This window comes from Prosopis cineraria, unplaced genomic scaffold (assembly GCF_029017545.1).
Source record: "Prosopis cineraria cultivar Desert tree isolate PC_DT_omini unplaced genomic scaffold, ASM2901754v1 PC109, whole genome shotgun sequence".
Taxonomy (NCBI): domain Eukaryota; kingdom Viridiplantae; phylum Streptophyta; class Magnoliopsida; order Fabales; family Fabaceae; genus Prosopis; species Prosopis cineraria.
This window is the reverse complement of record NW_026555436.1, coordinates 57,622-74,559: the sequence shown is the minus strand read 5'-3', so window position 1 is coordinate 74,559 and position 16,938 is coordinate 57,622. Positions and strand designations below refer to the sequence as shown.

Sequence of the window (16,938 nt, the reverse complement as noted above, 5' to 3'; positions counted from 1 at the left end):
GTGACTGTCGAATTGCCCGCAAGTACTGTTGACAAGGAAAACCAGCATGTCATCCCCAGTCCCTCTGATCCTCAGCAACTTGACGCAGGAGCTCTATTTGTTCTCAATCTAGAGGTTATTAATTCGCTTTTACCCTTTTGAGTTCTCTTTAATTTATTAATTGCCTGTGAAACTGAAAGGTAAGATCATAAGAAGAGCTTTGTGTCGTTCCAGACTGCTCTGCTATATATGAATCCTTTAATTGACTGCTATTTCCATTATGTAAAGACAGGTCAGAAACTATCATACATTGAAAAATCTGAACTGATCGATATAGAATTTGCAGACACTCGGCTTGGGTATGTCTTCCAAAAGAAGATGAATCATAGTTAATATGTGTTAGATTATGTGCCTAGCGATTTCAAAACCTTGAGTAATGTAAACCGTAAAATTTGACAGTAGGATGAGTTAAAAGTAGCTCCGACATTTACGTATCTTGTCGGCCCAGAAAAACTACTCCCTGAGGAATAACTTTCCTCTGGAAGAGAAAATCAACTAAGTTGTTTGTGAATGTTCATTTGATAAACCCTGGTGAAAACGAATAATCCACGTTTCTGACTGATAATTCAGTTGTTCGGGGCCATTAAGAATTAATTTTTCTGTGGAATTTAGTCATGATTGCTTACTTAACCGATTCTCTAAAGAAAGAAAAGGGTAGGATCCCCAAGCATAACAAGCTCCATTCCAGACTGGTTTTCTGCTGTGAAATATTGAATCTGCAATCTTGTTTCCGAGAGAATAACCCAGAAGAAGAAATTAATTAAGTGGGTATGCGGTGAAGCCGACCAAATGAACCGGTATCAACTGTTGAATTAGTTAATGCCTTAATCTTTCTAATGAAATGCGTGTTTTGATCATTAACCTTGAACTATTATTTTGATGGGTTTAATGATGGATGAGTTCCAGAACTTGATGATGATAATTTGAAAACACAGGATCATGGTTACACAGCGGGTATCATTTGACTTCGTCGATTGTAGCGCCAGCACTTTTGACTCTGCCATTCTCGTTCAAACTATTAGGATGGGTTGGTGGAGTACTGTGCTTGATCGTTGCAGGTCTCGTCACATTCTATTCTTACAACCTCTTTTCGGCTGTCCTGGAGCATCACGCTCAGCTTGGCCATCGCCAGCTTCGCTTGAGAGACCTGGCCAGGCACATTTTAGGTATCTTTCTTTTCTTCCTTAATTATAAACCCATACATTCTCTCTCTTCCATTATTCTTCACTCACATTATTCTATCATTGAACCCAATATTCCGCCATATGTACAAGCCTTTTTAAATTTAAACCGTGATTACAGATTTATTATGGGGAAAAGTAACCATCTGTAGCTTTGGCTTTGGCTGAATTAAGACCTAGTTCCTTAATTTTAGGATAAAATGATTAATTTTTCTTCTATTATCTTAAAACAGTAACTCAAGATTCATTGTCATGAGAAAATGAATTGTATTACTGTTTTGATTGATTGTGGTTAATGTTAAATGCAAAAAGAATGATTCTTTTAACTAATCGATGCAGGACCACGATGGGCCAAATATTACATAGGCCCACTTCAGTTTGCTATATGCATTGGTACAGTTATTGGTGGACCTCTCGTGATAGGAATAAGCCTTAAGGTTAGGTGGTCAATTTTTCCATCACATTATCGTAATCAAATTCTTTCACTCCATTTTCTCTCCTATTTAAAAACGCGTGTTCATATTTTATTAAAACTAATTCAGGTGATAACAGTGGAGTGAAACATGAGTAGAAATTAATGTAATATATATTTTAGCTTGGAGAAAATTAACAATTGTCTACTTTGTTTCATGCAGTTTATTTACACGCTGTACAACCCAACAGGAACAATGAAGCTGTACCAATTTATCATGATAAGCGGGGTTGTCACACTAGGGTTGGCTCAAATCCCATCATTTCACTCTCTAAGGCACTTGAATCTTGTTTCTCTTATTCTGTGTCTGGCTTATAGTGCTTGTGTCACAGCCGGTTCCATATATATTGGTAAGCAAATTGAATCAAACACACAATTTACTGAATTTAATTAGCAGCCTAGACAGATTGAGAAATTGTCATGCATCTTAAAAAAAATTCTTAATTCTTGTTTTTGCTGTTTCAGGTCATTCCAAGAACGCACCCACCAGAAACTATTCAGTCAAAGGAAGCAGTGCAGACCAACTTCTTGGCGTCTTCAATGGCATTTCAATCATTTCCACCACATATGCATGTGGTATCCTTCCTGAAATACAGGCAAGAAACTTCTAAGTCCCATCATTTTTCATTGATGAATGTTGAGTGGATTTTCTAAACTGCGTTTTCTGACACCGCCATTTTCTACAACTGATACCCACATCTAGCACTGAAACTGATCATGAAATGCATGTAGATGCATGCCTAGTCAGTGATAGAAATATGATTGATTTGGAATTATATATAATGTGCAGGCAACGATAGCACCGCCGGTGAAGGGAAAGATGTTCAAAGGACTATGCTTATGCTATTCTGTGGTGGTCACAAATTATTTTAGTGTTGCCATATCGGGATACTGGGCATTTGGAAATCAGGCTGGTTCCACCATTATTGCTAACTTCATGGGAGAACACAAGCCTTTGCTTCCCACTTGGTTTCTAGTGATGACCAACTTGTTTATTCTTGTGCAAGTACTAGCAGTCACCGTGGTAAGAACTTATTCGATCACTTGCTAATTCTTACGTAAGTGAACTTGAGTTTGAACTTAATAATTAATATATAATAAAATGGATGAATGTCATAAACTTGATGGTTGAGATTTTGAGTAAAGATGTAGTGTTATTTACTTCTTATTCCCTAGAAGATTTTGAATTGCTCAAACGCTACAGTATGTTTCTGAACTGATACAAAGCTACTTTGATGATGATGTTGTGTGCAGAGCTATATGCAGCCAACAAATGAGTTATTTGAATCCATGTTTGGAGACCCGAGCAAGGGAGAGTTTTCACTTCGGAATGTAGTGCCACGTGTCATATCAAGGTCATTATCAGTGGTGGTGGCCACAGTACTGGCTGCGATGTTGCCATTCTTTCAAGACATAATAGCAATTTTTGGAGCGTTCGGGGTGATTCCTATAGACTTCATTTTGCCAATGGTTTTCTTCAATCTCACCTTCAAGCCTTCAAAACGCAGTTTCATCTTTTGGGGCAACACATTGATAGCTTTAGCTTCCTCAGTTTTGGTTGCAATAGGAGGAATAGCATCCATTAGACAGATAGTTCTCGATGCCAAAACATACAGTTTATTTTCTGACCTTTAGAATATGAGCGCGCGCGCGCGCGCCCACGTATGACGAAGTTGGGTAATCCTTCCTCATCACTCTACCATAGTAAAGAGTGGGTACTGAAATAGAACAATACCGAAGCGCAAGAAGGCTTGGTTTGACGAGGTTAGATTGAACAGCATTTTCAGGTAAAGGATATCTGCTAGCAAATGCTAACCTGAATGGTGGTTGGAATCTCCAGTTCATTGTATAGAGGGCTTTATATATATATATATATATATCGCTCATGACTGGAGAATTATAATGCATGTGTGTGAAACCAGCTGATAAAAGCAGGATCAGTGACTGTGATAAGGGGGATTAATGGAGATGACAACGATGAACAGCCTTTTCGTGGAAGTGAATGAAGAAGCCAGATCATCCTTAGCTTAGCTTGTTAATTAGCTGTAGAAGTGAATGAATGTGCCGACGTTTTAGCCATCAGGATTTCACACTGTCAAAGACGGTTTTGACCAATCTCCACATTCTTTGTAAATTCTTTTTGTCATTTGTATACGACAAAGATATATTTTTTCTGATCTATATATAATTATTCTAGGACCAAGAAAATGAGTAAGTTATAATATTAAATACGTGTAGAGTGTTTCCTCTCATCTTAATTATAGAATAAAATTAATCAAAGTTATATTAAGAAATGATATCAATATTCTTAAATTTATAAAAAAAAATATTCGTCTTTTTAATTTTGCTCTTCATTAAAATGACCACAATAAAATATATATAGAAATTACAACTTGATGCAATTAAGAAGAGGTTACATTAAAAAAAAAGTTATTCATAATTATGACATCTTTATCATATATTTAATACTAAATATGGCTTTAAAATTTTGTCCGGAATGGACTGGAGGGAGTAAACTCAATTATCAATAAGACTATAACTATATATAACATCAAATGAAGAGAAGAGAAGATTACAAAGGAAAAATAAAGAGAAAGTATAGCGTATTCTTTTCAAATGGTTATTTATTTTGGGTATATTCAATTCAGTCCAACTGATGTTTTTTTTTTAATAGCATAACATATAAGGGTAAGATTTATATACTCATCTTTACATATTAATATACTTTCTTCGAATCAAATTAAGATATATAAATTTAAATATATTAATAATATTAATAATTAAAATTTATTAAAGAATAAATAATCTATAATAAATATATATATCTTAATTTAATTAAAATAAATATTTTAAATATATAAAAAAAGTTAAATATATAATTTTTCCCAACATATAATATCGCAGCCTATTTTGACTTCCGCACACCACCACCCTGTCAGATGTGCCCCGCCCCTGCATTGTTTTAGTTACTTCCATGCGGAGTTTATCCTTTTCAAGAGCATGTTTTAAAAAAGAAATACCCTCCCATTTAAAAATTTAAAATATTTTTTAAAAAATTAAATGTTAAAAGATTAAAGCATCTTTAATATTTTAATATGTAATTAATATTTTTTAAATTCTCATAATAAATAAATTATTTTAAAACAAAATATGTTATTAAATAAAAAAATAAAAAAATGTTAGTTTAAAAATAATTAATATTTTATTAGAAGTGAGTTTGGGTTAAAAATGATAGGAGTATAATGAAAAAGATTTAAAAGAGTACATCTAATTATATTCGGTCTTATAATTGCATTTTCACTGGCTACTTTTCAAAACAACTACTTTTCAAAGTAATAAATTAAAGGATATATCCAAATCCAAGTATATATATGTTCAATCTTCATTATATACAACTGGAAGAGTCAAATCATAAGCATTAATTGATGAAAGAAAAATCAAGAGTCAATTAAGTAATATATATACCATATATATATATAATTAAAAATTAATTACGTATTTGATTGGGCATTTCGTAATATTTATAATTTGTAAGGTCACCTGTGACAATGAGTTTTATACACGGCGGCACCCTGTTGATTAAAACTTAATTACGTATTTGATTGTGCCTTTCAGAATACTTTTTAGCTTGTGGTAATAAAAAAATATTTTATAATATTAAAAGATTTTTTTGACTATCTTAGCTAATCTTTTCTCATAGAAAATGGGTTTAATCCTAAAACTCTTTAAGGGGTATGGACCAGGTTAAAAAAAAAAAAGGGTATGGATCATGTCAATTAAGCTATAAACTCTTGGCATAAATTTAAGAAATCAAACTAAAACTTTAATTTGTATAAAAATTAGAGGTGTCATCTTACCAATTTCTTTCATAAAATGTGTATATATCAATTAACGTTTATTGTCCATGGTTTATTAATATTATGAAGAGGATGTTATATGTTGAAAAATAGGACATGCATTTCATCAAAGTCAAAAAGTACTAGGCCTGAAGTGCTAAGCGTGCATGTTTTGTCCTGTTCATTATTCACCCTTGAAAAAAGATAAGTCTGAGAACTTTAACGTCACTCCTTTTCAACACTGAGGACTCAACCTGCCATTTTTCTTTTTATTGATTTGTTTCTCTAATTATCATTGCCTATATATATATATCTATATATCTATATATTATTTTAGAAAGAGAGGAGAAAGATAGAGAGAGGGAAAAAAAATCCAGAGAGAGAGAGAGATTGAAGCAAATTAACAAGATGGGAACAGTAGTGGTTCATAGCTCTGTGACTGTGGAAGTTCCTGCAAGTAACAAGCAAAACGGCCATGTTAACCATTCTGATCCAAACCAACTAGACGCAGGAGTTCTCTTTGTTCTCAAATCTCGAGGTTCGTTTTCTCATTTCAATTCCTATTTTATTATCTTTGGCAAGTGATCAATAAGAAGCTCCGTTTCAGACTGGTTTTGCTAACTGCTGTGTAGCTTCAATCTCATAAACTAGTTTATTCATTGAAGATCATGTATCACAAGTCACAACTTTCTAATCTTTCAATTCATATGAAATGTGTGATATTACCAAGATACTGAAAACCGACCAATCAAAGTATTGGTTTAACAGCTAGTGATTAAAACCGTAATCAAAATGTGACAGATCGTTAATGAACAAAAACATTTCACTGGTGGTTTATCGGTTCACCTGGGATTAATTCGATTTTTAATACCATGGATAATACTCTGTAAGGAATATGTTTAATGTTGTTGATGAAAACACAGGAACATGGTTGCACAGTGGGTATCATCTGACGACATCAATAGTGGGTCCAGTGCTCCTGGGTCTTCCATTCTCGTTCACACTTCTAGGATGGGTTGGAGGAGTCTTGTGTTTAACCATAGCTGGTGTCGTCACTTTCTATTCTTATAAACTTTTATCCCTCATCTTGGACACCGACAACTTCGATTCAGAGATATGGCCGCAGATATTTTGGGTATCTCCGTCTTCTCTTTTCTCTCACTTCTCTGCAAGGCTACTAAAACTTAAATAAGTCATTAAATCGATTAAGACACTGATTTAAAGGTCAATATTTAATGGTCAAAATTGGAGTTGAATTATCAGTTCAATTGGCCTGGTCGACTAGATTTTATGCTCCTCAGTTGGTTTCTTCATTTTGTTTATCAATTTTTTTTATATGAACTCCTTTTATTATTGGTTCAGGACCAAGATGGGCCAAATACTACGTTGCCCCACTCCAATTGGGTATATGCTTTGGCGCAGTTATCATTGGTCCTCTTTTGGGAGGGCAAAGCCTCAAGGTTATATAGAGACTCAATTAATCACATATACTCTTATAGTTCATGTGTATTCTTCATTCCATTTTGTGCTGAAATATATATAAACTATTTGACTGTGGTGTGCAGTTCATTTACATGCTGTACAACCCAACAGGAACAATGAAGCTATACCAATTCATAGTGATATGTGGGGTCATCACATTAGGGTTGGCTCAAGTCCCATCATTCCATTCCCTAAGGCACATCAATCTTGTCTCTCTTATTCTCTGTGTGGCTTACAGTGCTTGTGCCACATTTGCTTCCATATATATATTGGTAATTAACCAAATTGAATCTCTCAATGACATCTCCAACATCACATAGAGAACCTAAAAATAAGAGAGTATCTTCTTGTATATATGTATTGCAGCTCACTCAAAGAGTATAGCGCCCCCCAGAAGCTATTCAATGAATGGGAGTAATATAGACAAGCTGTTTGGTGTCTTCAATGGCATCTCAATCATTGCTACCACATATGCATGTGGCATCATTCCTGAAATACAGGTAATTGCAAATTGAGTGATAGAAATGAATGATATTTAATCATTTGGGATAATTAATTAATGTGCAGGCAACTATAGCAGCACCAGTGAAGGGAAAGATGTTGAAAGGGCTAAGCGTGTGCTATTGTGTGATAGTCCCAACATACTTCAGCGTTGGAATTTCAGGCTATTGGGCATTTGGGAATCAAGCCAGTGGCACTGTTATTGCTAACTTCATGGGACATCACAACCCTCTTCTTCCCACTTGGTTTCTCTTCATCACCAACTCATTCACTCTCCTCCAAGTCCTTGCAGTTACTGTGGTAATTAACAATATTAACGGATCTGAGGGATTTTTTTAATGAATGTTCTTCATTTTTTACGTGGAAACGAATTGGAAAGAAAAAAATTATCTCCCCCCCCCCAAAAAAAAAAAAAAAACAACATTTCTATGAATTTTGAAACTTGAGCACTCGCAAGAAGAGGAGCTTTGTTAACTTCTCTCTAAGCACATACGTGAAGTAAATGACTTTTTATATAGACTAGAGCCTTACTTTACATGAGTGACTTTTTATTCCCCTGTTTGCAAGATTCAAGTCATCGCCTTTATGTAAAGAAAATAATCGGGTGTCTTTTATTTGACCAAACCATTGCGGGTAAATTCCATAGACCATAGTTTTGGACTGATACAGAACTTTGATGTCATAATTTTGCAGATCTACATGCAGCCGACAAATGAATTGTTTGAAACGATGTTTGGTGATGCGAAGGTGGGAGAGTTTTCGATTCGGAATGTTGTGCCGAGATTGATATCAAGGTCATTATCTGTGGTGGCGGCCACAGTCTTGGCTGCAATGCTGCCATTCTTCGGAGATATAATGGCAGTGTTTGGTGCCTTTGGGTGCATTCCTTTAGATTTCATTTTGCCAATGGTTTTCTTCAACCTTACTTTCAAGCCCTCCAAACGCAGCCTTATTTTTTGGGTCAACACGTTCATAGCTTTAGTTTCCTCTGTTTTGGTGCTCATCGGGGCAATTGCATCGGTTAGATAGCTCTTGATGCCAAAACCTATTGTTTATTTTCTGATATTTAGGATGCATAAACCTCTTGGTCCACATAAATAAAAAAAATAGAATAATTTTATAAATTAATCATGACTCTCAGCTTATTTTATTATCATGAAAAAGAACAATTTTTTTTTTTGAATAGCAATACTGGGGTATGATAATTTTTTAGCCAACAAAAAATTGATCAACAATGTGTGTGTGTGTATACATCGTCTTTTGGATAAAAGAAATTCTATTAATTAATTATAATTAGTTCTCCAAAATCATGTGAAAAATGTTTTTAAGAGATATGCTTTGAGTTGGGCTCAATAATGTATAAATTTGACCCTATAATGTTCAAAAACTAATTTCAATTAATCTCAAATAATTGATTTTGAAGTGAAGGGACCCCCTCGCTCTCTCTCTCTGAAAGAATAATAAGTAATAATAATGTGAAAAAGTGAGTAAAACAGACAATATTTGTAATTTTAACAGTAAAAATGGTTGAAAAATTGACCACTAACCACAAAAGAAGGACGTGGCACGAGGAGGGTTATGGTAAGCATGGTTGGTATTGACTGGTGGTAGGTCTTCCAAAAGTAAGTTATTTTTTGAGATTATAAGTAGCAACTTTAAGAAAGACTTTTTTTCACTGGATGGAACTGAAATTAAAAAAAAAAAAGTCTTAGGCACAGAAATCATTTTATTTTAGAATTAATCATTTTTTCAAGGTCAGTTTTGTTGATTAGGTTCATAACCGAATTTAAAAACTATTTCATTTTTTTATTTTTTAAATCAAATTTGTCATTATAATATGAATTAAATTGCTATAAATTTTAAATTAAGTAATTTAAGTCCTAAATATAAGATATAAACACATATCTTAAAATTTTAAAATTAATTTAACATATAAACTATCATAATTTTTGGGATTCAAATAGATGCTAGAATCTCCATTAAAAGAGATGTTTGCATTTCGTGCTTGATCATATTTTAAATAAGATTACAAGAAATACTTGTAAAAAATAAAAAAAGTTAAATAATACGTTTAGTCTTTTAACTTTACATAAAATTTTATTTTAATTTCTTAACTTTATAAAATATCTTTTTAGTCTTTTAAACCTAGTATTGTTAATTTTATCATAACAAATTTTTACATTGTTAATTTTACCTCAAATGTTGACATATTAAATTTAATTTTTTTAAAAAGAAAAATATAACTTTGGTTTGTTGCGCTTTGCTTGCATTTTACTATAGGTCATTGCACTTTTTTTTTAGATATTTTAGATCTCTATAATTTTATTTTATAGTGTTTTATATCTCTACACTTTGTTCATAGAGAGACTTAGAACATCGATAAAAAAAGTATAAGGACTTGTAGCAAAATGTGAGCAAAATACAAAGACCCTAAATTATATTTTCTCTTTTCAAAATAATAATAATTGATACAAAAAATAATTATGTGAAATTAAAAATTTAAGGTTAAAGTATTAAAAAGATACTTTATAAAATTAAAGAATTAAATTAAAATTTTAAATAAAGTTATACGATTAAAAATATAATTTAACCAAATAAAAAAAATTATAGGTATAGATGAGTAGTTCCAGGCCCTTATATTAAGACTTGAAAAAAATTTATGCTTGTAAAATATAAACGAGGCTCAAAATCTTTTTTATATTAAAATATCTTAACTTTTAAAGTTCATGCTTGTAAAAAATAAGCAGGTGGTTCGATAAGCCCAATCTTGTGTCTAAAGCACAAATATTGTTTTGGACAAAAAACACAAATAGTGTGATGTGATTATAATCAAGTAGCACATTGGTTTCTAAGTTTCGCTACCACGTGGCCTTGTACGAATGGCACAATAAAGTCCACGAGCTGCTGCTTATAGCCAGGCAGACACCAGAGTGTCTATTGCCCGTTCCGTCCCCGTTTCATTCTTAACGGAAGAGACGGCGAATCCATGACCATGTGACCATCCCCACAAGTCCGTCTGTTATAACCCAACTCACGGCAACGCCCGCCACCGTCTACCTTCGTCCTACTTTTCGTCACCTGCCTCGTAACGGCGTTGCCTCACTTTCCTCTCCTCCGGAATCCTAATTTCCCGTTCACTTTCTCTCTCCCCTCTCTCTTATGGCTACTGAGGACTTCCCTCTCCTCGATTCCCCTCGCACAACCCCCACTCGCAGCCTCTCCTCCACACTCACACGCGCCACTTCCCTTCCTCCTCTAGCCCCACCACCGGAGTTGCTCCTGCCTCTGCCGACGCCGGCCACTCCACCAACGCTGACTACTTCACTCAACCCTTTCCCGACGATGGCGAAGATTCCTCTGATCCGAACAAATCCGCGTCTGAAGGCTTGACCCCTAATTCGAAGCGTACCGCCGTCGACAGCTCCTATTACTATAACAAGAAGTCGAAATCTTCCGTCGCCGGTAGCGGAGGCAGCGTTGCTACGAGCGCTGAACCTGATTTAGGATCCGAAGCGACTTACCGGGTCGATTACCGGAAGGATCGCGAGGAATGGAGTGACACGGCAATAGAATGCCTCCTGGACGCTTATACAGATAAACTGAACCAGCTGAATCGCGGAAATCTGCGCGGGCGTGATTGGGAGGAGGTTGCCAGAGCCGTCAGCGAGCGGTGCTCCGTTGGTGGCGGTGCCGATGGGACTAACAAAGCGTATAAAAGTGTGGAGCAATGCAAGAACAAGATTGATAATTTGAAGAAGAGGTACAAGGTGGAGCTTCAGAGGATAAGTAGTGGCAGTATCACATCAAGTAACTGGCATTGGTTTAAAAAGATTGAAACTATTGCCGGGAACTCTCTGACTGTGAAGACGGTGTCAGATGATGAGAAGGGCGGTGGAGCTGATTCCTTGTCTGTGGCTAGACGCCCAAAGAACAGGTACTAGTTCATTCGATATCTCACTTAAATTTTTTTTTTGGGCCAAAAATAGCTCAATCAGTATCATCTTTATTTTGTTTTACATTGCAATTCTTTTTCCCGGAATAAAAAAGAATCTTTTCTAGAAAGAGAAAGAATTATGAGGATAAGAAACCTTTTAAAAGGGGAATTCCACCAATGTCTTTGTAGTCCAGTAGCATGTAAGCCTCCGGAGGAGGTCATCCATTCAGGCCGTTAGTGCCAGCTTCTCTAATTCTAAAAAATGGACGTACTCTCTCCTGGATTTCAGCCAAAAAAAAAAAAAAAGGTCTCCTTAAAGAACCGTGAACGGAACACCATAGGAAAAAGCGAGAGACTATAACCTAACTCAAAAGTCGTTTATGCATGTGCTTACTGTACTGGACATGCATTGTGTCATGCTTATGCTTTTGGAAAAATTACATTTAAGTCTCACAGAATAAAGTTTATTATCGAGAAGTCTTATAAATTTTATAAAATACTTTTAAGTCCCAAATCTTGTGCATTGACTCTTTAATTAAGTTGTCAATGCGCAATATTTGAAATTTCAGAGTATTTTATAAAATTCATGAGACCTCTTAATAATAAACTTCCTTTTTGGGACTTGAATGTAATTTTCCCTATGCTTTTTGTGCATTTTTTCAGTAAATGTAGAATTAGAGCTTCTGTCATTATAGGTTTGTAGAATTTATGGTTGAATAGTCAGACTTTGATTTGGCGGTGATACCACTCCTTCATAAAGTTAATAGCTTGGCCCTGCTTATACTGTTGCTTGTTCGTGGCTTGTATTTACATATATTGGCAGATATACACCTGCCAATGTTGCAGTGTTGAATAACCCGAAAACAAAACCAGCATCTAATCTCAAATGGCATAGAGTTCTGTTTAAAATCAGCGGATCTGCCTTAGCTGGAAACTGCCAAAGTATTGACCCCAAGGTGCCACTTTATTTGTGATCCTATCACATACTTAATGATCATTTGGGATATTTGAATAAATAGATTGTTTTCTACTCTTAGAGACTTAACTGGAAACTGCAATTCAAATGCTTCCTTCCATCATTAGGTGGCAATGCAGATTGCTGGGGAAGTGGCGACAGCTTGCCGCCTTGGTGTAGAGGTATCTCACCTTTATTTCTTATTTTTGGTGTTATTGGAAAATCTTTTTGACTTCTTTTCTTGAGGCTGAATTTTAAGTTTTAATACAATACTCAGGTTGCCATTGTTGTTGGTGGTCGTAACTTCTTTTGTGGCGATTCCTGGGTGTCTGCTACTGGCTTGGAGTTGGACAGACCTACGGCTTACCAAATTGGGTAAAGATTTTGTGCTTTTGATTGCAATTGCTCATCTCAATCACTGATCAGTAATTGAAATCCTTTTATAGTGAAAAGGATGTGTTAGTACATTTTGCTAGGTCAAGTATAGAGTGAGTGAACATTCATGATTGAGCTAGCTGCTGTGTTGGCCAAATTTAATCCAATACGTAAAATGTGTGTTGTGTGTTGTAATAGCGAGCCTGCATCCATATTCCCTTTTTCTGGTCAGTTAGAGACCCAATACCAAATAATTATTCCCAGTCTTTAGTTATGCTTTTTGTGCTGACCATACGGTTATTGTCTGTAAAACAAGCATGATGGCTACGGTCATGAACTCTATTCTGCTTCATTCTGCTTTGGAGAAGCTGGGTATTCAGGCGCGTATTCAAAGTGCAATCTCCGTGCCAGGGATTGCTGAACCTTATAACAGGCAACGAGCTATCCGACATCTAGAGAAAGGGAGGGTCGTTCTATTTGGTGGGGTTGGCGCTGGCGCTGGAAATCCTCTCTTTACCACTGATACAGCTGCGGCGCTGAGGGCTTCGGAGGGTGTGGCCTTATCCTTAACTGGGACATCACATCTTGGTTTTTATCTTTTTGCCTGTTGCTCTCAATTACTTGTTATTGTCTTGCAGTTAATGCTGATGTTATGCTGAAGGGAACCAGTGTTAGTGGTGGCCATGATTGCCACACTGGCAGTGAGAATGTGGCAATTGATCACATTCACGTTTCTTTTAGGGAAGTTGCTTCGAGGGGCATCACTTGCATAGATGTGATGGCATTAGCATTCTGTGAAGAGAATGGAATTCCTGGTTGGTCTTGGCTCTCTCAGTGTCTGTATTTCTATCATTCCATTGAATTTGTCTTTCGTCTCTGAAGTATTCCTTCTTCAGTTGTAGCCTTCAACTTGCAACCGGGGAATGTTTTAAGAGCACTATCTGGAGATCAAATTGGCACCTTGATTGATCAAACAGGAAGTATTAATTAAACGAGGCAGGCCTTGCCCTTTTCAGTTGACATCTAATCTTTGTATTTTTAGTCATAATAAATTGCTTGGTTTTTATTATATATATATATATATATGTATATGTATATTTAATTACACTATACTTGGATTGCGTTTTCTTTTTACCGTTAGTCCCTATAATTTTAAAAATACATATAAGGATTATAAGTTGATATCGACAGAGTTAATTTTGCTGACGTATAATCAACGTTTTTTTCCCCATGCGGATGTGTATTTAATTTTGACTTCATCTACCACATTCTTTAAATATTATAAAAGAAAGTCCCCCCCCCAATTTTTATTTTTAATCATATCTAGTTATTTTATTTTCATGTCATTATATTTTTATTATGTCATTAAAGAGCTTATTAGAGTTAAGTAAAATTTTCCTTTCAGTGCTATCTTGTGGTTTTTATACATATTTTTAAAACTATAGGACTAACGTTGCATACTAACTATAGGACTAACGTTGCATACATATTTTTATACATACTGATTAAATTAAATCAATTGAGAACAGTGAAATTAAGTTATAGGGATTAAAAAACAAAACATAATCAAAGTATGGAAGCCTCCTTTTGTGTTTTTACTGTATTATAAAGGAATATCTTTTAAGGGCAAGAACGAAATGACTATAAAGAGAATCTTAAGGGTAGGCCTGTACAAGATGCTCATAAGTTTGAGATGACTAGCCGGACCCGAGCAAAATATATCTAACTTGAGTCCTAAAAAAATTTGCCCAATACTGTTTGGGCATGGTTGGGCTGCGCTAGATCTTTGGGTTGGGCAGGGTTTAGAGTTGGGGTATCCAATCAATTGACCCTGTCTGATTCGAGATATAATATATATTTTTTTTATAAAGATAATAATATAGGATGTAATTTGTTAACTTGATGGGGACATAAATGGTATTTTTTTTTGAGGTGCCTTGATGATCAAGTTTGTAAACCTTAGGTTGAATATTTCTATATTCCTTATAATTTGAAACTGGACATTTCTTGTGCCTTGCATGAAAAATGCCTTTCATATTTGCTTTGCCATGAAGTTTTTTGATAACATCATAATATTTTTGCTAGTGATATTTAACAATCTGTTACCTTTAAAATAAGAACTTGAAGTGATTTATTGATGAAAATAATTAATCTACTACAGTATATTTCAGATTTGTATGGATGGTTTTGATTCTTTGTTTCGGTAGGGCAAGGTTGGAGATCCTACCCGAGGTGCTCGATTCTTGCTCGACCTTGCCCGCTCGACCCCTCCAAAGTCGGGCATCTTTCTGGTAGGGTTGGGTTTTGGGCATAGTTTTTTTGCCCGAAAACATTTAGAGCAGGACATCGGGTTAATGGGTTGCCCTACTTGACCCTGCCCATACACAGCCCTACTTAAGGGGCTGTTTGAAGCTGTTTTATTTTATTACTTTGAGAATTAGTGTTTTGTAAAATATTTTTTGAGAATAAAAAAATAATAAAAATAGGTGTTTTTTTTCTTGTTCTCTAAAACAATAATTGCAGAACACTTAAAAGTTATTTTTATTTTTTATTCTTTAGAATATATTTTATTTTTTTATTCTCCAAAACACTTTTTAAAAACATGTTACCAAATAAATTTTTTTGTTCTCTTGTTTTGGAGAATAGAAAACTGTTCTCAAAATAAGTTTTCAAACAACAGGTTCTAAGTTTTGCAATTATACAGTGGCTTTAATCCTGAAGATTTAACGAAGAGCAGTTGTGAGAGTCAGAGTTGTGTTTGTGCTATTTACAGCGATGCACCAACTGTTTAACACTCACGCAAACTTGAATCCAAGTTAAACGGAAAATTAAAGAGAGGGATGTCATATTGTTAAAATTTATTATAAAGGATCATAAAAATTAAAATTAGGATAAAAGACCGAGTTAAGTGTAATTGGTTACTACAACTTTAGCATGAAATTTAATAATTACTTGAAATTAATACAGGGAACTGTGTAGGAAACAATGGGTGCTTGTCAGATGTTCATCACTTCTGTGGGGTGATTTTAGCCCTTCGTTTCCTTCTAAATGATCTCTGTTTATTAATTTAAAATTAATTTTTGAATAATTTTATAATATATTTATCAAAATAAAAATTATAATATTAAATCTGATCAATTAGTTAAAATTATAAAATTTTTAATATTAAATTGGGCCTTTCAAATTATATTTATATTATCTAGAGTATATTTAAATAATTAATTTATAAAAATTATTAAAATTAATATTAAATTGAGCCTTCTAAATTAAATTTGTACAGGCCAAATTGGTGGTAGACATTTGTTGAAAATTTCTATATTTCTTTCATATTTTTATTTTAACAAATATAAAATAAAAATAAAAAACTTAGACTTGGACTATTCAAACGTTATTAGAGATAATGATAAGTACTATGATATTCATTCTCTAATAAGTATAAAAAACAGTTCATATTTAATATTATCATTTTTTATATTTTTTTGTTCAAATTTTTTTTATAATTTTTATTTTAATATATATAATATAAAAGTATTTAAAAAATAATTTTAAATTAACAGCACAGATCATTTTAAAAAAATGAGTGTGCTCATCAGAATTGATGAGCACTGAATGCATTCCAATATAAGTTGGCAAGAGATATTCTTTTTGTACAATTTTTAATTGAAAAAATTATGAATAGGTCTTTCATAGTATATTTATTTATAAATAAATCTCACAAAATTTTAAAACTATAACCAAGTTTTTTAAGATTTGAGTGTAATTTTTGATTGGGGTATAAAGATAATACTGCCCTTGTTAATTTGATTTTTACTTACAACCACAAATTTTGCAATTTACAAAAGTAATATTAAATTCCACAGTATACCTATTTGTAATCTTTAAATCAATATAATTTTCAAAAAGTCTCTACTTTTAAATTTTGAATCAATATGATTTTAAAATATTTACTTCTAAAAATTAAATAAATATAATTTTAAAAAATTATAATTTTAAATAATTGTTACATTTTTCCCAGAACATTTCATCTCAAACTATGCACTTATAAATTTTCAAGGGAAACGAAATCATTATAACTTAATATGAACTTCTGGATATCAATTTTGTTGGTTTAATTAGTTATTTTTCACCTCCTTATGTGTGCGTGTATATATATATAAGAAATA

General features: G+C 33.8%; 2 protein-coding genes and 1 pseudogene across 2 annotated transcripts; all 3 read left to right on the top strand.

Annotated features, from left to right (window-relative positions):
• Positions 1-961: 961 nt before the first annotated feature.
• LOC129295419 (GABA transporter 1-like) lies at positions 962-3,900 on the top strand (the record flags this gene model as incomplete). The annotated part of the gene is made up of 6 exons (XM_054933942.1): positions 962-1,205; positions 1,560-1,657; positions 1,856-2,042; positions 2,158-2,288; positions 2,483-2,716; positions 2,947-3,900. Coding segments are annotated over 6 exons (1,275 nt in total), but the record flags the coding sequence as incomplete, so codon positions are not given.
• Positions 3,901-5,856: 1,956 nt separating this feature from the next.
• LOC129295422 (GABA transporter 1-like) lies at positions 5,857-8,581 on the top strand (annotated as a pseudogene).
• A 2,100-nt stretch (positions 8,582-10,681) lies between these two features.
• Positions 10,682-13,887, top strand: LOC129295417 (uncharacterized; the record flags this gene model as incomplete). Its single annotated transcript, XM_054933940.1, has 7 exons — positions 10,682-11,445; positions 12,269-12,401; positions 12,529-12,582; positions 12,678-12,775; positions 13,092-13,327; positions 13,414-13,590; positions 13,672-13,887. Coding segments are annotated over 7 exons (1,557 nt in total), but the record flags the coding sequence as incomplete, so codon positions are not given.
• Between the last annotated feature and the right edge of the window lie 3,051 nt (positions 13,888-16,938).